The sequence below is a fragment of the Erpetoichthys calabaricus genome, chromosome 6 (genome assembly GCF_900747795.2).
Source record: "Erpetoichthys calabaricus chromosome 6, fErpCal1.3, whole genome shotgun sequence".
NCBI lineage: Eukaryota > Metazoa > Chordata > Cladistia > Polypteriformes > Polypteridae > Erpetoichthys > Erpetoichthys calabaricus.
The window spans coordinates 198602093-198624799 of NC_041399.2; the positions used below are offsets into that span (position 1 = coordinate 198602093).

Here is a 22707-nt window from a genome sequence, read left to right on the forward strand (position 1 = left end):
AAGTCTGGGCTCTGGCTGGGCCACTCAAGGACATTCACAGAATTGTCCTGAAGCCACTCCTTTGATATCTTGGCTGTGTGCTTAGGGTCGTTGTCCTGCTGAAAGATGAACCATCACCCCAGTCTGAGGTCAAGAGCGCTCTAGAGCAGGTTTTCATCCAGGATGTCTCTGTACATTGCTGCAGTCTTTCCCTTTATCCTGACTAGTCTCCCAGTCCCTGCCGCTGAAAAATATCCCCCACTATGCTTCACTGTAGGGATGGTATTGGCCTGGTGATGAGCGGTGCCTGGTTTCCTCCAAATGTGACGCCTGGCATTCACACCAAAGAGTTCAATCTTTGTCTCATCAGACCAGAGAATTTTCTTTCTCATGGTCTGAGAGTCCTTCAGGTGCCTTTTGGCAAACTCTAGGCGGGCTGCCATGTGCCTTTTACTAAGGAGTGGCTTCCGTCTGTGCATTCTACCATACAGGCCTGATTGGTGGATTGCTGCAGAGATAGTTGTCCTTCTGCAAGGTTCTCCTCTCTCCACAGAGGACCTCTGGAGCTCTGACAGAGTGACCATTGGGTTCTTGGTCACCTCCCTGACTAAGGGCCTTCTCCCCCGATTGCTCAGTTTAGATGGCTGGCCAGCTCTAGGAAGAGTCCTAGTGGTTTTGAACTTCTTCCACTTACGGATGATGGAGGCCACTGTGCTCATTGGGACCTTCAAAGCGGCAGAAATTTTTCTGTAACCTTCTGTAACCTTCCCCAGATATGTGCCTCAAGACAATCCTGTCTCGGAGGTCTACAAACAATTCCTTTGACTTCATGCTTGGTTTGTGCTCTGACATGAACTCTCAACTGTGGGACCTTACATAGACAGGTGTGTGCCTTTCCAAATCATGTCCAACCAACTGAATTTACCACAGGTGGACTCCAATGAAGCTGCAGAAACATCTCAAGGATGATCAGGGGAAACAGGATGCACCTGAGCTCAATTTCGAGCTCAATGGCAAAGGCTGTGAATACTTATGTACATGTGCTTTCTCAGTTTTTTTTTTTTTTAATAAATTTGCAAAAACCTCAAGTAAACTTTTTTCATGTTGTCATTATGGGGTGTTGTGTGTAGAATTCTGAGGAAAAAAATGAATTTAATCCATTTTGGAATAAGGCTGTAACATAACAAAATGTGAAAAAAGTGATGCGTTGTGAATACTTTCCGGATGCACTGTATCTCCAATTTCCATGAAAAAATGAGATAAAATGCTTTTGTCAGTCATCATTATAAAACTGGGATAAATAACATAAAAAATATTTTTGGGTTTGCCCACATCTTCACTGTCTCTCCTCATCACATGTCCATACCACTTCAACCTCCTTTCCTGTTCTATCTTAGATATCTCTCTTTAAGAAGGGGGACCGGAGGGTGTGTTCCAACTACAGAGGGATCACACTCCTCAGCCTCCCTGTAAAAGTCTATTCGGGGGTCCTGGAGAGGAGGGTCCGTCGGATAGTCGAACCTCGGATTCAGGAGGAACAGTGTGGTTTTCGTCCTGGTCGTGGAACAGTTGACCAGCTCTATACCCTTAGCAGGGTCCTGGAGGGTGCATGGGAGTTCGCCCAACCAGTCTACATGTGTTTTGTGGACTTGGAAAAGGCATTCGACCATGTTCCTCGGGGAATCCTGTGGGGGGTGCTCCGGGAGTATGGAGTACCGGACCCCCTGATAAGGGCGGTTCGGTCCCTGTACAACCGGTGTCAGAGCTTGGTCCGCATTGCCGGCAGTAAGTCGAACCCGTTTCCAGTGAGAGTTGGACTCCGCCAGGGCTACCCATTGTCACTGATTCTGTTCATAACTTTTATGGACAGAATTTCTAGGTGCAGCCAGGGTGTTGAGGGGGTCCGGTTTGGTGGACTCAGGATTGGGTCACTGCTTTTTGCAGATGATGTTGTCCTGTTTGCTTCATCAGGCCGTGATCTTCAGCTCTCTCTGGATCGGTTCGCAGCTGAGTGTGAAGCGTCTGGGATGGGAATCAGCACCTCCAAATCCGAGACCATGGTCCTCAGCCGGAAAAGGGTGGAGTGCCCTCTCAGGGTTGGGAGCGAGATCCTGCCCCAAGTGGAGGAGTTCAAGTATCTCGGGGTCTTGTTCACGAGTGAGGGAAGAATGGAGCGTGAGATCGACAGGCGGATCGGTGCGGTGTCCGCAGTGATGCGGGCTCTGCATCGGTCTGTCGTGGTGAAAAAGGAGCTGAGCCATAAGGCAAAGCTCTCAGTTTACCGGTCGATCTATGCTCCTACCCTCACCTATGGTCATGAGCTATGGGTAGTGACCGAAAGAACGAGATCACGAATACAAGCGGCTGAAATGAGTTTCCTCTGCAGGGTGTCTGGGCTCTCCCTTAAAGATAGGGTGAGAAGCTCAGTCATCCGGGAGGGGCTCAGAGTAGAGCCGCTGCTCCTCCGCATCGAGAGGAGTCAGATGAGGTGGCTCGGGCATCTGATCAGGATGCCTCCTGGATGCCTCCCTGGTGAGGTGTTCCGGGCACGTCTAACCGGGAGGAGGCCCCGGGGAAGACCCAGGATATGCTGGAGGGACTATGTCTCCCGGCTGGCCTGGGAACACCTTGGGATTCTCCCGGAAGAGCTAGAAGAAGTGGCCGGGGAGAGGGAAGTCTGGGCATCTCTGCTCAAGCTGCTGCCCCCACGACCCGACCTCGGATAAGCGGAAGAGGATGGATGGATGGATCTCTCCCACTTTTGTTGTACCTCTGATGGATTCCTTAATGATGGAATCAATCCAATCAGCTTTGGAAAACTGTAGTGTTACTAAGTCATGTCATATTCTAACCCGCTTAGTCTGGAACAGGGTCACAGGGGGTTATGCTGACGCCTATCCCAGATAGCAGAGGGTGCAAGGGATGACCAAACCCAGGACAGGGTGTTGGTCCATTGCAGGGTGAACATACAAACACACACACACAAATGCACAAATGCACATACACACACAGACACACACGCACACACACACATCCACGGAGTGGTGGCTCTGAGGCTAGGGATCTGCACTGGCAATTGGAAGGTTGCCGGTTCGAATCCCGTAAATGCCAATAGGGACTCTGCTCTGTTGGGCCCTTGAGTAAGGCCCTTAACCTACAATTGCTGAGCGCTTTGAGTAGTGGGAATAGCGCTATATAAATGCAAAGAATTATTACAATACCTCCCCAACCACACATCAGGGCCAGTTTAGCATTGCCAATCAACCTAACCTGCAGGTTTTTAGACTGTGGTTGGAAACCAGAGCACTTGCAGCAAATCCATGCAGACATGGGCAGAACATGCAAAATCCACACATGAAGGACCCAGGATGCAAACCTTGGTTTCCCTTACTGCAAGGCAGCAGGGTTACAACTGTGCAACCAACAGTGCCTGATCTTAATAAGTGAAAATCAGTTTCAATTTTACACAGACACACACGGACACACATATAGACACCCTGCTAAAATCACTTTTTCATTTGTTTTCTTAGAATCAGAATCTGAACATAATGGCAAATTTTTGACCCCATCACCACACTTTCATTTACATGGAAGCATAAAGGGGGAAAAATACAAGAAATGAAGCTAAAAACAGTTCTCTAATGTAGGAGTGTTTGGTTCTTCACTGTCTGTTTCAAAAGTTGGGAGTTTACAGGCTAGCAATAGGCTGCAAGGTAAAATAATCAATTTTTCAGGGATGGTATGGGAAATTCAGAGTCACACAAAGCTTCGGTTTGCCAAAAAAGAAGACGTCCGGCTCACCACAGTGTTGTTCATCAGATCCATCCATGCAGTCCCTTTGCCCATCACACACAAGCACTGCATCCACACAGCCAAATGCTCGACACTGAAACTCGTCCTGAGCACAAAGCATTCTGGGTAGAGGTGGCATACTCTCCATAGTCAGATCAGCTCCTGCAAGACGGAAGATTAACTGAACAAAACTCTGTAATCCGTAATATTGATAAACTGCCTCCCAAGACACACTTCTTATCATATTAAATTTTGAATCACAATAGTCACACCAGACTAGATATTGATTTCATAGTCAAGTTTATTGGGTTTCTTAAGCAGGGACACTGAGTAAGTTGACTTTCCTTCAAAGTTCTTGAGAGAAAATAATTTTGCACTAGTCAGTGTGAAATCGGCCATGGTTTTCAGAGGAAAATGAGACAGTGTAATGTGATGAAGTTAAAGAGTGACGTCTTATGTATCGCCCACTCACAAGCATTTTGCAAACTTTCCTGTCATGGTTTGGACCTGAAAAGAACGCTTCCCTAGATATTCCTCAGACTGGATGTACTCAGCAGATGGAAGGAATATTTCTCAGTAAAATAATAAGCAACAATTGGTGTCTTTTGATACATAAAGACTTTCACTGAAGCCAACCTGTGAATTACTGAACAAACAATAGAAACAACAACTCTCCTCAAATATATACCATAATTAGAAAAAAAAATAAAACTTCTGACTTGAATAATGATAAGAGAGCAGTGACAGTGAGGTGTGCAGTATGTACAGCATTGCTCATAATGGACGTCAGCTTTGTCCTTCATTGCTACCTCCAGCCAGTCCAGAAGACCTCCCATAACTGAGCCTGCTTTCTTAATCATCTTGTGGATTTGGTGGGCCTCTCTCAAAGTGATGTTACCAGCCCAGCATAATCACAAAGTAGAATATTGCACTGGTTGTAGAACAAATAAAAGAAGTCAATACTCGCATTAAAAGAACACAGACTTCTAAGTAAAAAGCACCTGTTCTGCCCTTTCCACGGGGATTCATTTCAAGAAATTCTAAGGTGTGGCAGACCCTACCTTCAAAGAAACTAAAGCATACATGATTATTAAAGGACAAAGACACTCAGGACCCATCAACTTCCTGTAATAGTGCCTTATCTATCTATCTATCTATCTATCTATCTATCTATCTATCTATCTATCTATCTATCTATCTATCTATCTATCTATCTATCTATCTATCTATCTATCTATCTATCTATCTATCTATCTATCTATCTATCTATCTATCTATCTATCTATCTATCTTGGTGAAAAATTGTCACCACAAGGCTTTTCACCTGAAATGAAGGCTAGTAGGACTCAGGATAGGCAAACAGAGTCTATAGTTTTATTGCAATAAAATAACCATAATAATAACACGGACTCAACCCAATACGGTCAAATTGAGCTGAGCCGTGAACAGTTCCGGCCTCAAAACTTTTATAGTAATTTGTTATTATTCCGGCCTCGCTCATATTAGCTCATTTGCTGTTTTCTCTGACTCCCCTCTGCACCTGCCCAGCCGATACCTCGAGTTCTCATGGGAGCCATTAATATCTCCTGACTTTCCCTGCAGCTGACCCCCCGGTATTTCTACTGTCTATTGTTCATCTCTAGTTTCTGTTTTTGCTTATTTCTTTCACTGGCCAAGGCCTTTCTTCCATTTATGGATTTCCTCTCATCATTTTCCCTTCCTAGTCTATTTGGTGGTCAAAGCTAAGTTTTAATTTAAAAAGAAATATGGCATGTGCCTTTATTTAATCATTTGATTGGCATGCTTGATTTACATTTAATTTCTGCACTAAGGTTAAATGTTAGTATAATGTTCTAAACGTATTTATGCTAGAATGGTGACCTGGGGACCTGCATTCGCTTTCCGGGTCCTCCCTGCGTGGAGTTTGCATGTTCTCCCCATGTCTGCGTGGGTTTCCTCCGGGCGCTCCGGTTTCCTCCCACAGTCCAAAGACATGCAGGTTAGGTGGATTGGCAATTCTAAATTGGCCCTAGTGTGTGCTTGGTGTGTGGGTGTGTTTGTGTGTGTCCTGCGGTGGGTTGGCACCCTGCCCAGGATTGGTTCCTGCCTTGTGCCCTGTGTTGGCTGGGATTGGCTCCAGCAGACCCCCGTCACCCTGTGTTCGGATTCAGTGGGTTGGAAAATGGATGGATGGATGGATATCTTTTGTTATTTTCCATACATTACATTATCTCTGACCTTGGCAGTATTGCCTTTTTGCCATCTCTGCTGATTCACTATTCCAGCTGGCTTCTTGCATGCCTACTAGGGCCTATTTTTTACTGATATCGTTTCTCAGCTTTCTGACTTAAAAGAACAACAGGTGTACATGACACTCCTTCTTCTGTCCTGATAGTTTCTCTGCGTTATCCTTTTTCTATCCTGTTCTTCCTTTCCCACACTAGCAATTCTGCTTCAAGCTTAAAAAATAATGCAATATGACTGATTTTTTAGTTAACCATTTGCTTGACCTATCTTATTTGCTTAACAATCTAATTTATGCTTAATCTAATGTTTCAGAAGCTTTTAATTACTTTTATGGCTATTTATGCTAATATGCTATGACATATACATTTTTCCTTCCATACTATCTATCTATCTATCTATCTATCTATCTATCTATCTATCTATCTATCTATCTATCTATCTATCTATCTATCTATCTATCTATCTATCTATCTATCTATCTATCTATCTATCACAATAACAACAAACAACACCCCCTCCAAACCCACATAAGAACTTGTGACTTGGATAACAGAGAGCTGCTGCTGTCAATTGGAGCCCTGTGGGTGACGGTAAGATGAGGTCAGACCTGTTCAGATTGTACCTCAGGTTTAAAAGTAAGGTCATTAACATTTGAACAGAGAAAGTCCAGCATGTAGTGTACACAAATGGAACATGCTTATAGACATTAGTTTCCTTGTTTGAAGTTATTGGCATTCAGAATGATTCATCATTAAGAAGTTGGTAACAGAGTGAATCATTTCTGTTGATGACTAAGCCAGGATGGTGTAACTTATGTCCCTAGGTGATAATATGGAATGAATTAGGGTGGCTCTTAGATGTGCATGTGTGACAGCACTGCAGTCTATGATTTTTTTGTTGTTGCTATTTGACACCATTGTGTGTCTGTTTGTTGCTTTGTCTATACCATTATTAAAAGGGTCGACCCTGTTGGCACCCCAACATTTTCTGGGCTTGTGTCACATCTCACTCGACCACAAAACATACATAGATTGATAGACAGATAAACAAACAAACAAATAAATAGTTCAATTAATAAATATCCACCAAGGGATAACACAGAATACAATTACGACATACTTGCTGAGCATCTACTGAACATCTGTAACTGATCGATTTCATTATCTCATTTCTTCACAAGAATCAATTCAGGCTTTAGGACAGAAGACTTTTTGCCAGCACATAATAGTATCTTTTATTGGTGTTTTCAAGAGCAGTAAAGAAATGCAACTTTACTCTTAAAGATTCACTAATTGAACTGTACAGTCTTATAACAATGAAACACAGATATAGGGAGGACAAACTGAATTCCTAATTGTGGAAGGTGAAATCATTTCTGTGTTATAAAAGAGGTTACTCAACGCCATATTGATGCATTCTGAGGCACTTAATTTTAATAAGAAATATAAGAAATGTATGCTTCTCATCAATGAAGGGTAAAATGTATTGTCCCATGAACGTATTAGAAATTATCATTGTAAATTTTCATTACAAGAACATTTGAACACACAAGATGAGGTCTGTCAGTGATGTAAGCTGTAATCTGATTGGCCAGTATTCCCGTGTTCTCTACTTTATAAATATAAAAATACTTTTTTTGACTTCAGAGTGCATTATATACTGTGTGGTGCTTTCACCTGGTATTAAATAAAACTCTCCTGAAGCCTCACTGTCCATTTTGAGTTCTTCCACACAATCTTTAATGTCACTTTCCATATGTTATTTGCACAATATGTCCGCACGAGCACTCCATTCATTGTATACATTTTGTAAAGAAAGCTTTCCTACCTGGAGCAAATGTTACTCGACTTTGCGGATGGACACCTGGGCTGCCTGTAATCCCCTCCATGTGTGGAATGCCTGGTTGGCCTGTGGTTCTTGGATATATCTTGGCCGTTGTTAGATGACTGGTTATCCGGGTACCTTCAACAGCTGGTGTTCCATGAATCCCTGGTTCTTGACTTATACCCGGCTCACCTGTTGGTTTGCCTGACACAAAAATAAAAGAAACTCCAGAAGTTAAGATTTTGTTTGGGCGATATTAATCACTGTCTTTTCCTGGAGTATAGACTTATTGAACACCTTTGCAAATTTAGATCTAAATCATAATTTATTCTGACACAATACAGTATCTCTTATGGCTCCCTCTTGATTAGCTTTACTGAATCACAAACACAAATCATTTTATTATGCAGGCATCCATGGGAATCACTATCATTAAGAAGTAAGGTTCTGAATTTGAACTGCGTAAGGCGCCAGCCCTGAATGAAAGTAATAAATAATTCCTTTTTTATTTTCCATTTGTCCTAAATTCACTTGTATGGTTGGCTGCAGCTTGTACATGTTAGATATAATAATAATAATAATAATAATAATAATAATAATAATAATAATAATAATAATGTTATATACAGTGAATCCAGAAAGTATTCACAGCGCATCACTTTTTTCACATTTTGTTTTGTTACAGCCTTATTCCAAAATTAATTAAATTCATTTTTTTCCTCAGAATTCTGCACACAACACCCCATAATGACAACGTGAAAAAAGTTTACTTGAGGTTTTTGCAAATTTATTAAAAATAAACAAACTGAGAAATCCCATGTCCATAAGTATTCACAGCCTTTGCTCAATACTTTGTCGATGCACCTTTGGCAGCAATTACAGCCTCAAGTCTTTTTGAATATGATGCCACAAGCTTGGCACACCTATCCTTGGCCAGTTTCGCCCATTCCTCTTTGCAGCACCTCTCAAGCTCCATCAGGTTGGATGGGAAGCGTCGGTGCACAGCCATTTTAAGATCTCTCCAGAGATGTTCAATCAGATTCAAGTCTGGGTTCTGGCTGGGCCACTCAAGGACATTCACAGAGTTGTCCTGAAGCCACTCCTTTGATATCTTGGCTGTGTGCTTAGGGTCGTTGTCCTGCTGAAAGATGAACCGTCGCCCCAGTCTGAGGTCAAGAGCGCTCTGGAGCAGGTTTTCATCCAGGATGTCTCTGTACATTGCTGCAGTCATCTTTCCCTTTATCCTGACTAGTCTCCCAGTCCCTGCCGCTGAAAAACATCCCCACAGCATGATGCTGCCACCACCATGCTTCACTGTAGGGATGGTGCCAGGTTTCCCCCAAATGTGATGCCTCGCATTCACACCAAAGAGTTCAATCTTTGTCTCATCAGACCAGAGAATTTTCTTTGTGTTTTTTGAGATTTTCCACATTTTGTTATGTTACAGCCTTATTCCAAAATGGATTAAATTAATTTATTTCCTCAGAATTCTATACACAACACCCCATAATGACAACATGAAAAAAGTTTACTTGAGATTTTTGCAAATTTATTAAAAATAAAAAAATTGAGAAAGCACATGCACATAAGTATTCACAGCCTTTGCTATGAAGCTCAAAATTGAGCTCAGGTGCATCCTGTTTCCCCTGATCATCCTTGAGATGTTTCTGCAGCTTCATTGGAGTCCACCTGTGGTAAATTCAGTTGACTGGACATGATTTGGAAAGGCACACACCTGTCTATAGACGGTCCCACAGTTGACAGTTCATGTCAGAGCACAAACCAAGCATGAAGTCAAAGGAATTGTCTGTAGACCTCTGAGACAGGATTGTCTCGAGGCACAAATCTTTGTTACAGAAAAATTTCTGCTGCTTTGAAGGTCCCAATGAGCACAGTGGCCTCCATCATCCGCAAGTGGAAGAAGTTCGAAACCACCAGGACTCTTCCTAGAGCTGGCCGGCCATCTAAACTGAGCGATCTGGGGAGAAGGGCCTTAGTCAGGGAGGTGACCAAGAACCCAATGGTCACTCTGTCCAGCTCCAGAGGTCCTTTGTGGAGAGAGGAGAACCTTCCAGAAGGACAACCATCTCTGCAGCAATCCACCAATCAGGCCTGTATGGTAGAGTGGCCAGATGGAAGCCACTCCTTAGTAAAAGGCACATGGCAGCCCGCCTGGAGTTTGCCAAAAGGCACCTGAAAGACTCTCAGACCATGAGAAAGAAAATTCTCTGGTCTGATGAGACAAAGATTGAACTCTTTGGTGTGAATGCCAGGCGTCACATTTGGAGGAAACCTGGCACCATCCCTACAGTGAAGCATGGTGGTGGCAGCATCATGCTGTGGGGATGTTTTTCGGCGGCAGGGACCGGGAGACTAGTCAGGATAAAGGGAAAGATGACTGCAGCAATGTACAGAGACATCCTGGATGAAAACCTGCTCCAGAGCGCTCTTGACCTCAGACTGGGGCAACGGTTCATCTTTCAGCAGGACAACGACCCTAAGCACACAGCCAAGATATCAAAGGAGTGGCTTCAGGACAACTCTGTGAATGTCCTTGAGTGGCCCAGCCAGAGCCCAGACTCAGTTTTTTTATTTTTAATAAATTTGCAAAAACCTCAAGTAAACTTTTTTCACGTTGTCATTATGGGGTGTTGTGTGTAGAATTCTGAGGAAAAAAATGAATTTAATTAATTTTGGAATAAGGCTGTAACATAACAAAATGTGGAAAAAGTGATGCGCTGTGAATACTTTCCCGGATGCACTGTATATATATATATAATTAATGTATATTTTTATATATTAATTATTGTATTATTTGTCTTCCTAATTGCCTTTTTCTTCTTATTATTATTACTACAGTGTGCTTGAGTGCAGCAATCATAACTTGCGTGTCTTTTTCCATATGAACAACTGTAAACCTAATTTTTCCCACTCTGTATTTTGCCCACTCATGCATATCAGTAAATCACTGTTCAGGCTCATCTACGGTATGTACTACCACCCCGGGTCGAGAGGGGGTGCGGCATTTTATTATTATATACATGGTATATGCAATTAAACAAAAGAAATTACCCTAAAAGAGATTATTTGTAATATTCAAAGATTATTATTATTGTTATTTAATAATAATAAAGGACAAAACAGAAATTCACTATATTGAATTTGTTCCCCAACTTACCCAGTGGTGGCTTTGTCAAGGTGACAGGGCGTGTGACTGGTTTTGCTTCGCTCGATTTGCTCTGTGGAGTTGATTGCCTTGGCACTGAAGACCAAGGAGGAGACACTGACCCAAGACTGACTGGCACAGGAGTTGGTGCAGCTGTAGTCTCTGAGAATGAAGCAATTGCAAATCCATTAGTGATAGAACTGGGGCCAGTAAATATGAAGTTCTGACAGGAACAAGAGCCTTTGCTCTGAATCCTTTTGTGAGGTCACATAACCACAGATCTGTCTGGCTATAGCTCTAAAGCAGCATTCTAGACCAAGTGGTTCTTAAACTTTTTGTTTTCTCATGACTCAATTTTGCCTTATTTGTGTTGTCGAGACCCAGAATCAACACCAATTGTCGTCCTGTTTCTGCCTGAAGAACATTTAGCACGGGGGTTGCCCTTGAAGAATTGTTGATGCAGGTCGTAATGAAGCAAAGCCGTTTGTTTTATCTGCCCACAGAGACCCATCACTAGACATTCTGCAAAACAGTATGCAACCCTTTCCTATAAAGAACTATTATGAATCACGACTCTACACGGCCCAAATTCAGACAACAAGTGACCCAAAGGAGGTCAAAGTGAGAACCCATATCCTAGAACATATCATGAGGTGAATGTTGATGTTAAAATTTTGCATATGCATAATGGTTTGAGGGCGGCACGGTGGCGCAGTGGTAGCGCTGCTGCCTCGCAGATAGGACACCCGGGTTCGCTTCCCGGGTCCACCCTGCGTGGAGTTTGCATGTTCTCCCCGTGTCTGCGTGGGTTTCCTCCGGGCACTCCGGTTTCCTCCCACAGTCCAAAGACATGCAGGTTAGGTGGATTGGTGATTCTAAATTGGCCCTAGTGTGTGCTTGGTGTGTGGGTGTGTTTGTGTGTGTCCTGCGGTGGGTTGGCACCCTGCCCGGGATTGGTTCCCTGCCTTGTGCCCTGTGTTGGCTGGGATTGGCTCCAGCAGACCCCCGTGTCCCTGTGTTCGGATTCAGCGGGTTGGAAAATGGATGGATGGATGGATAATGGTTTGAAAAAGTTTTGAGAGTGGGTTCACTGCGGCTCAGTAAATTCAGATCACACAGAAAAGGGACGGGGCATCTGACATATTTACATCTGGATTGATACTTACACCTTGTACAGTAATCATGAAATAATGCAGGGTTCAAAACTGGTACATCTGTTCTTGCTGGTTGCCTGTTTTGTTTGGTGGATGAACCCCCAACTTGATACTGGCTATACCACTCTGCCAGTTGACATCTAGGTGTGCCTGTGACGATGTGGGTTCTGCTCCACACTCCCATCTCGCTTCTGGGAGCCCTTAACCCAACACCATCGGTAATGTCACCTTTGAGCCAGGCAGTGAGGCACAACAAGGAAGCAAGGGGGTGGTACAAAAAGTGCAAAGTGCTTTTATTTAAAATCAACAAGCAAAAACAAAGTCAAAGTGTTCAAATAAATAAGTGCAGTGTATCAAAATATCCTTAAATAAATAATCCATAAAAACAAGTGAAAAGGGTGGAGGTTAAAAAAAAACAACAAAGTTAAAACAATGGCTGGAAGCAGTCTCTTCTTTTACTGGTGACTCCCCTGCTTCTCCCATCCCGGCTATGAACCAGAGGAGTCACCCTACATGCAGCTGACCTTCTTTGCTCTACTCGACTGGTCTGGTGGCCTCCCGATCCCTGGCTTCGTTTAGCCCCTACCAGACCAAGACTTGGCTTTCCCCCAACGGCCAGGACGCTCACACTGGGGACTTCACTCCAAATCTCCGACTCCCGCTGCCTTCGCTTCAGCGAGCCAACCTTCTCCTGGTCACTCCTGCTCCCAACAAGCGCTCAGCAGGAGCGACCACTACCTACATTGATGGATTAAAGGCCAGAGGTCCATATGACCGTCATCATCAAGTTCTTCCATGAGAGCCCTCAATACAATGAGGACTGATCATTTATGTGAGGTAGAACGCCTAGAGGGGGCTGGGCAGTCTCGTGGCCTTGGAACCCCTGCAGATTTTATTTTTTTCTCCGGCCGTCTGGAGTTTTATTGTTTTTTCTGTCCTCCCTGGCCATCTGACCTTAATTTTATTTTATGTTAATTAGTGTTCCCTTATTTTAATTTGAATTTATTTTGTCTTTTTTCTCTTTCTTCATCATGTAAAGCACTTTGAGCTGCATTATTTGTATGAAAATGTGCTATACAGTGGAACCTCAGTTCACGACCATAATTTGTTCCAAAACTCTGGTCGTAAACCGATTTGGTCGTGAAACGAAGCAATTTCCCCCATAGGATTGTATGTAGATACAATTAATCTGTTTCAGACCATACGAACTGTATGTAAATATATATTTCTTTAAGTTTTTAAGCACAAATATAGTTAATTAAACCATAGAATGCACAGCGTAATAGTAAACTAAATGTAAAAACATTGAATAACACTGAGAAAACCTTGAACAACAGAGAAAACTAACACTGCAATAGTTCGCGCTATAGCGCTACCAACCACTGGCTAAAAACACTTTTTTTTTAATGAGTTTTAAGCACAGGGAAAAAAATGAACATTTGAAAAAATCCATAATTTAATAAACCACCAAGAAAAGTAACATTGCAGCAATGCAGGCTACGAACCGATCACTGTAAACAGAAGTGAAAACAAAAACAAGCCCAGTGCATTCTTTAACTGCCTTCCTACCTTATGCGTCCAGCTCTCTCTCTCGCGCTGCCTGTGTGTGTATGTGTGTGTGTGTGTGTGTGTGTGTGTGTGTGCGTGTGTGTGTGTGTGTGTGTGTCGCTCTCTCGCTCTCTCTCTCTTGCTCACTGCACAGGAAATGCACAGGGAGAGACTGAACATGTACAAACCGTAAGGGAAACTGGCTTGTTCGTATACCGAGAGTGTGGTTGTGAACCGAGGCAAAAGTTTGGCAAACTTTTTGGTCATAAACCGATTTGTACGTGTACCGAGACGTTCGTGAACTGAGGTTCCACTGTATACATAAATGTTGTTGTTGTTGTTGTCGGCCCTCGGCTGCTGGCCAAACACCCCACTCCCAGCTGTTTGTTATCGGCGCGAGCCTGCACTTGCTCATTCTCCTTCTCTCCTGCACCAGCTTTCTCCCTCCTGCTTCCTGCCATCTTCTCCTCCTTAACCTCTGTCCATTTTTCTTTCTTTCTTTCTTTCTTTCTTTCTTTCTTTCTTTCTTTCTTTCTTTCTTTCTTTCTTTCTTTCTTTCTTTCTTTCTTTCTTTCTTTCTTTCTCTACTTGCTAGCCACCTCGCGCTTCTATTTATTATGGGGACGTGGATCAGCTGTGGCAATCAGGAGCTCCAGGGAACAATTATGTATGAAGACGACTTCTCACCTGTGCACTTACATGAGAACAACCCACATCACATACTCCCTGGGAACCGCTCGGCCACACATACACAACACCCCCTTGCTAAGCTGCGAGTGCGGCAATTATTTATTTTTAAAATTTTTGACATGAGCTGTGGACCCACTATACCACATTCCACCCCCCATAAGCCCCAGCTGCACGGGAAGGCTCCATGCCACTGCCAACCCTGTGCAACTGGCGGCCCAGGTCCACAGCTCGGCCACACTACCACTGCACTAAAATAATAAAAGCATTAAAACAATCCCACAATAAAACCAACCCAAGCCCCCCTTAAAAAAACAGGACATTAAAAAAATAAGAACCTTTAAAAGACAATAAAATCAAACAATAAATAAATCCTTTAAAAACAATGACAAAGTTAAAACAATGGCTAGAAATGGTCTCTTTAAAAACTGGTGACTCCCCTTGCTTCATTGTTATGCCTCACTGCCAAGCTCATCGGTGACATTACCAACGGTGTCGGGTTCAAGAGCTCCTAGAAGGAAGATGGGAGCAAGGAGTGAACCCGCATCGTCGCAGTGCCATGCTTACATTAGTTTCATGAGTATGCCTAAGTAAACATTGATGACATGGTTTGCACAGATAATCAGGTAAAAGAATTTCTCAAAAACATACCCATGGAGCAGCCAAGGATTTCAGCACGCAAAAAAAAGTTCTTTTTGTATTCCACAGGCATTATGCGTAAGAACCGAGCAAAGATGATCCTGTGCAGCATGGACATCATTGGAATAATGCTTGACACTTGTGCCTCCAACATCTGTCCAATGAGAAAGACAAGTAAATAAATAAATACACATTTTCATATTGCCAATTATTATATTCTCAATTAATAATGTGTCATAATCATTACCAAATATACTCGCGTCTAAGTGAGGTCTTGAAACCCGAAAAATTGATCATAAAATCAGACCCCGACTTATACACCTGTTCAAAAATATGACACTTACATTTTTTTAATCACTTCTCATTCAGTCCAAGCAGACAAACTGAGCTTTGTGGCACATGCACATTGTACGTTCACACAGCAATCGGCCATACGTTTACCTGAGACAGATTCCAGCCTGTCCTGCTTAACTTGTGCCACAGCTGCACTCGAATATACAAGATACAACCTGTCCTGGCTCACTTGGCTGATGCCTCTTAACGGTTCACCAATATAGTAAAACTGCTAGGGAGTCTTCAAAACACCACACACAGCTAGTAATATATAAATGAAAGACCAGTGTGTGTATGGAGCAGTCTGCTCTGCTCTGCTCACACTCAACTACAGCAACTAGATGGTGCTTGCATGGACCTCACTTCAAACTACGTAAGACCCGTGTGCAGCAAACGCCACAGCGCAATAACGACGTTGTGCTAATAACACAGATAAAGAGACACAATGTCAAAATGAAATAAATACCACGGCTCAACAACGTGCAAGTGAAACATCTCAGCAATAGAGGGCAAGGCTTGAAGTGTTCACTAAAAACACTGTCTATCTGGAAGTATTTTCTCAAGATAAAGATTAATAGGACTCATAAACCAGCGATATAGCCAAGGTATGGTATCGCCAGTGTCTTATTAACGAAAGCCAGTGGGGCAGCAAGCACAGGTGGGTCCACGTCCTCTGCCCTGGGTCATTCTTAAGAGTTAGCTGACACCTCTTCCAAGTTGATGAATGAAGTAAAACCGCTAGGCAGTCTTTGGGTTATTTTTTTGTCCCAAAGACCACACACAGCTATTAGGTAACCACCTAAATAATCAAATTGCAATTCAGAACTAAGAATATAATACTGTTCTCCATCTACACCCTGTCAAATAAGTGAACCAGCTGCCGTGATGCAACGTCAGAGGCTTTGCCTCAAGCGCTGACATCTGAGGTTCAATCCCCGTAAGCTGATGCAAAAGTGCCCACACCTGATGAGCCCCTATAAGGGTCAAACTCATGGTGTGCACTCTTTGTATTATTTGGCAGATACTGTATCACATATCTATGATCTTCTTCTTGCAACTGAGAGGGTGTTGCAGATGTTTGCCAACTGGCTGGCCAACCACAAGTGTTACCTGGTAGGTAACCACCTAATAATCAGATTGTGATTCAGAACTAAGAATGTAATACATACAGTGCATCCGGAAAGTATTCACAGCGCATCACTTTTTCCACATTTTGTTATTTTACAGCCTTATTCAAAAATGGATTAAATTCATTTTTTTCCTCAGAATTCTACACACAACACCCCATAATGACAACGTGAAAAAAGTTTACTTGAGGTTTTTGCAAATTTATTAAAAATAAAAAAACTGAGAAATCCCATGTACATAAGTATTCACAGCCTTTGCTCAATACTTTGTCGATGCACGTTTGGCAGCAATTACAGCCTCAAGTCTTGTTGAATATGATGCCACAAGCTTGGCACACCTATCCTTGGCCAGTTTTGCCCATTCCTCTTTGCAGCACCTCTCAAGCTCCATCAGGTTGGATGATAAGCGTTGGTGCACAGCCATTTTAAGATCTCTCCAGAGATGTTCAATCGAATTCAAGTCTGGGCTCTGGCTGGGCCACTCAAGGACATTCACAGAGTTGTCCTGAAGCCACTCCTTTGATATCTTGGCTGTGTGCTTAGGGTCGTTGTCCTGCTGAAAGATGAACCATCGCCCCAGTCTGAGGTCAAGAGCGCTCTGGAGCAGGTTTTCATCCAGGATGTCTCTGTACATTGCTGCAGTCATCTTTCCCTTTATCCTGACTAGTCTCCCAGTCCCTGCCACTGAAAAACATCCCCACAGCATGATGCTGCCACCACCATGCTTCACTGTAGGGATGGTGCCTGGTTTCCCCCAAATGTGATGCCTGGCATTCACACCAAAGAGTTCAATCTTTGTCTCATCAGACCAGAGAATTTTCTTTCTCATGGTCTGAGAGTCCTTCAGGTGCCTTTTGGCAAACTCCAGGTGGGCTGCCATGTGCCTTTTACTAAGGAGTGGCTTCCGTCTGGCCACTCTACCATACAGGAATGATTGGTGGATTGCTGCAGAGATGGTTGTCCTTCTGGAAGGTTCTCCTCTCTCCACAGAGGACCTCTGGAGCTCTGACAGAGTGACCATCGGGTTCTTGGTCACCTCCCTGACTAAGGCCCTTCTCCCCCCGATCGCTCAGTTTAGATGGCCGGCCAGCTCTAGGAAGAGTCCTGGTGGTTTCAAACTTCTTCCACTTACGGATGATGGAGGCCACTGTGCTCATTGGGACCTTCAAAGCAGCAGAAATTTTTCTGTAACCTTCCCCAGATTTGTGCCTCGAGACAATCCTGTCTCAGAGGTCTACAGACAATTCCTTTGACTTCATGCTTGGTTTGTGCTCTGACATGAACTGTCAACTGTGGGACCTTCTATAGACAGGTGTGTGCCTTTCCAAATCATGTCCAGTCAACTGAATTTACCACAGGTGGACTCCAATGAAGCTGCAGAAACATCTCAAGGATGATCAGGGGAAACAGGATGAACCTGAGCTCAATGGCAAAGGCTGTGAATACTTATGTACATGTGCTTTCTCAATTTTTTTATTTTTAATAAATTTGCAAAAACCTCAAGTAAACTTTTTTCACGTTGTCATTATGGGGTGTTGTGTGTAGAATTCTGAGGAAAAAAATGAATTTAATCCATTTTGGAATAAGGCTGTAAAATAACAAAATGTGGAAAAAGTGATGCGCTGTGAATACTTTCCAGATGCACTGTATATACAGTATATATTAGCCAAAATACTTGCAGTTGCCAGGGTGTATCTGTAGAATGGGTTAAGGAAAGAAAGCAAAGGTTTATGTGCTTTTTAAATGGTGACCCTGTTGTTACTGCTAGATGTCATGTTCATCAATTCATCATCCACAATGTCTCTCTATCAATGTCTTTGCTCTCGTGAGTCAAGAATTTATTCTTTGTGGGTCTGATTGGATTCCAGAATTGTATTACTATTGTAACCATAAATGCTGTCATGTTTTACTCTTCCTTTTAGTTCATAGTCTGTTCGGATGTTTCACTTACTCCGTGGCTCTGAAGTGCAAACTGTAACACACAGGTAAAAAAAAAAAAAATATATATATATATTTATATATATACGGTATATATATATATATATATATATATATATATATATATATATATATATATATATACAGAGAGAGATAGAGATACAAAATGGTAAAATGTACATTACAATATGCCACAAAAATATTTAAAATATTTTATAACTTATTGTAAAAACATGTTAAACCAGACAGTAATATCCACTTTAGTAAAAAGATGTGTCTGGGTGTCTGTCTACGTGTCAGTCACATTGCTATGTCTTTGTCATTCCAACAAATGCCATACCAAATGGTATATAACAAAGACACATGCATTGCATTTGTCATTCCAGCAGATGTCTGTGATGCATCATCTGTTGGAAGGAAAAATACAATGTATTTTATTACTCCATGATTTACAAAATACATTTCAGTAAATGGTGGACTACAAACATTAACACTGAGGTCTATGTTGATTACTTAGATTTTAACCCATCTAAGACAGGTGGCACTGCTAGTCCACCTCAATTAAAGGATAAGTGGCTGTGTGTCTGTCTACATGTCTGTTTGGTTGCTATGTCTCTGACATTCCAGTAAATGGTGCATCACAAACATTAACACTGCTTTTACAAATCCCATACCAAATGGCATATAAAAGAAAGATAAGCATTGCATTTTTCATTCAATATGGAGCATCACAAACATTCGTAGTAATGTATTTTATTACTGCAAATGCTTGTGATCTGTTGGGATGACAAATGCAGTGCATTTTATTAGTACATGCATTAATAAATAGTTGGTGATTGCAAACGTTAATACTAAAGTCTGTTGAATATTTAGATTTCAACCCCTCTTAGACAGGCAGCACAGCTACTGTTCGTGTGTGTCTGTTCGCCTATCATTCCAAACGATGTTGCTTTACCAAACATTTTTAGTAATAAAATGTACTGCATTTGTCATTCCAACAGATGGCACATTACAAACATTAACATTACTTTTACCAGTCCCAAAGCAAGTGGCCTATAACAGAGACATGTGCACTGCAACTGTTAATTCTGAGCTTCATAGTGATTGCTTAGATGTCAAGCCATCTTAGATGACTAGCACAGCTAGTATGTTATATAAAAATACATTTTAGATAGATTTCATTGTTGTACAAGTAGTAGCTAAGCTTTTTTCAGTGTGGCTTCAATTTACCTGTGGGTGATCTGGCTGCTTATTGTCTTCTGTATAATTTTGGAAGTTCACTCCATCCAAGCTGTATTCCAGTCTGTACCTGAGGACCATACTGTTTGAATGTGTGCTTCCTTGTGTGACAATTCCTGAGATGAATGTGGGCTGTAAAAAGTCCACTTGAAAATAAGGATGGGAATCATCAGGTAGAGGACTCCACCCAGGCTCCATATTTAAGCTGTGTGTTGAAACAAATAAATGCATATTAATGCTGTTTAAATTGGATTATGTCTAAACCAGATTAATGTAAAACCAAACTTGCTAAAATTAAGCATTAAAAGGAAGACAAAGAAGGACAGATCCAATGTGGCTACAGAGCTTAGAAGTGAAAGTACAAACAGTTTAAGCAAGGAAAACAAAGCACAGTGAGTAACACAATATATAAAATAGAATATAGTAAATTAACAAAATGATCGCCTTAACAAGATTGAGTACATAGCACCAATATTCCAGTTAAAATAACGAATACAAAAGCAAGCTGGTAAGAAGTAACTTTTTTATGGAGGAGGCTCAGGTTTTTCAAACTTAATGAAGTCACACTAAGCTGAGACCAAGTAGAAGCTGCATGACACATCTGTGCTTGATAAGAATCAAGAGATGGATGAGCAAAACATTTTGGTTAGGAACAGGCATGGACAAAAAATAAAGCGAAAAATTAAACTGAGCACCAAAACCAGAACGTAAACCTAAATCAAAGCCAGGAGGACAAAGGCTAAAGTCTAATTCCAAAGAATAAGAATCACACGCAGGAATTTTTACTTTCAAGAAGTATCTCTGCAAACTTAGATATTAACACATCTGGTTATAAAATGTGACATCACCATGCCATTAACCACCCACGGTCGTGTCTATTTATTTGGATTTTCTGAAGGCATTTAATACATACCATATAAAAGATTAATAATGATCATCCTAAAAGAAGTGGAAGTTCAGGATGTAGTGTGTTACAGGCTGAGGGTTATGGTGAGGGGAGCCTTACCAGAACTGGTTGATGTTATGAGTGGTGTCCCTCAGTGGTCACTGCTAGGGAAGCTTCTACCTTTAATATTGTGAGCAGGGGGGCTGATCACACCCCTAGAGGATGCGGATGCTCCTCTAAAAACACTGAACGACTACCTTCACATTGCTCCCTTACTTGCTGGGCTTACTTGCGGCTGCTCTGTCGCGCGATATGCTTCCCGCACAGTACTACGCATACTTAAAAGCTCGAATAGCACCTATTGGTTTTGGATTGATTGCTTTTTTCTCTCTCTCTCTCTTTCTCTCTGACATTCTCTGCACCTGATGCACACTCCTTTGAAGAGAAAGTTATGTTTGCATTGTGGGAAACCAGCCCGGACACAGACAGGCAGACACCGAAGGTTCCAAACCCATATTCGCTATTTACAATACTGCACACAACCCAGTGCCCCTGCACCAATCAGCCTTAGTCCAGGCCTCTCTCAGTAAAGCCTCTCTTCCTGACCGCCTCCACTCCTCTCCTCCGAGCTCTGTCCTCTTCCACTCCAGTTGACGAACGGAGGGAGAAGGCCCCTTTTATATTCACCCCGACGTGCTCCAGGTGCCTCCGATGAACTTCCGCCAGGCACTTCCTGGTGTGGCGGAAGTGCCGGCTGAGCACCCGGAAGCATTCCAGGTGTCCCTGGTAATCCTTCTGCCACACCTGGAAGTGCTGACGACCGGGGCTTTTCAGGCATCCGGGCGCCCCCTGATGGTGATCACCGGCCCCTATAGGGTTGAACTTCCATGCTCTGTTCCCGTGGTCCCCATACCAACCAGGGCGGCTACCCCCTCATGGACCGGAAGGAGGCATAATCCCTCTTCCGGTCCTTCCAGGCGTCCCGGCTGGGTACTGCCCCCAGCCGCTTGCCACAGTATTCTTTTTAATTGTGAGATGGAACTCTGTCTTGTCATGGAGCACGTTTAACCTTTTGAAAAAGAGACAAATGTTCGTTTGCAGGTGTTTGAATAAAGTTCCTGTCTCTACAACCCCCTGTGTTTTTGTGCAAATCTGTGACCCAAGCGTGACAATATATATGATCTGGACAGAAATATGAACAGCAAGCTGGTTAAGTTTGCAGATGATAACAAGCTAGGTGGACTGACAGAGAATCCATTGAACAATTACAGTGGGATTTGAACAATATAAAGGTTTGGGCAGGTGTGTGGCTAAAGAAATTTAATGTAAGTAAATGTAAGACAAAACACTTATGAAGTAAGAATTATAGATTTGACTTCTTAGTTGGAGAAAGGTCAGAAACTTGAAAGTTCACTTTATAAGAATGACCTAGGAGTCGTCATGAACTTGTCAAACTTATCAACTTCCAGACATTTACAGTCAAAAAGGCTAACAGAATGTCAGGTTATATAGCACCTTGATGTGTGGAGGTTCTGCTCAAACTTTATAAGACACCGATGAGGCCTCATCTGGAGTACCGTGTGCAGTTTTGGTGTCTGAGCTCCAAAACACATAACAGGGCTAGTGAATATCTGGAGAAGAAATATTGGGCTAATTCCAGGCTTAGCACCTTGTGTGGCGAGTGGCTGGGGGTGGTACCAGGCCAGAATGCCCAGAAGGACTGGAGGAGGGCCCATGCCTCCTCCAGACCACGTGAGGGCGACTGCCCTGGTGGCTTTGAGGACCACGGGAACAGAGCTTTGAAGCTCAACCCTATAGGGGCTTGTGGTCACCGCCAGGGGGCGCCCCAATGCCTGTGGAACCCAGGCCCTCAGCACTTCCGCCACACCCGGAGGTGCTGGGGGGAAGAAGAAGACCAGGGACACCCGGAGTGCTTCCGTGTGCGCAGCTGGTACTTCGGCCACATTGGGGAATGCCCGCGGGAGCTAATCTGGAGGCACCTGGAGCACGTCCGGGTGGCGATAAAAGGGGCCACCTCCCTCCATTTGTTGGCTTGAGTCGGGAGAGGAGAAGGACGGAGCTCGGGAGGAGAGGAAAGGAGGCGGCCTGAAGAGAGGCAGCATAGTGGAAAGGCCTGGACTTTGGGGG

At 43.0% G+C, this 22707-nt stretch overlaps 1 protein-coding gene across 1 annotated transcript in view; it reads right to left on the reverse strand.

Moving 5' to 3' along the window:
• Nucleotides 1–22707, reverse strand: part of sspo (SCO-spondin) — a 417885-nt gene that overhangs the window by 219381 nt on the left and 175797 nt on the right. The window contains exons 48-50 of the mRNA XM_051928802.1: nt 19665–19878; nt 15049–15190; nt 3781–3933 (exon numbers count right to left, since the gene is read on the reverse strand). Coding sequence (XP_051784762.1) covers nt 3781–3933; nt 15049–15190; nt 19665–19878 — 509 coding nt within the window. The remainder of the gene's footprint in view (nt 1–3780; nt 3934–15048; nt 15191–19664; nt 19879–22707) is intronic.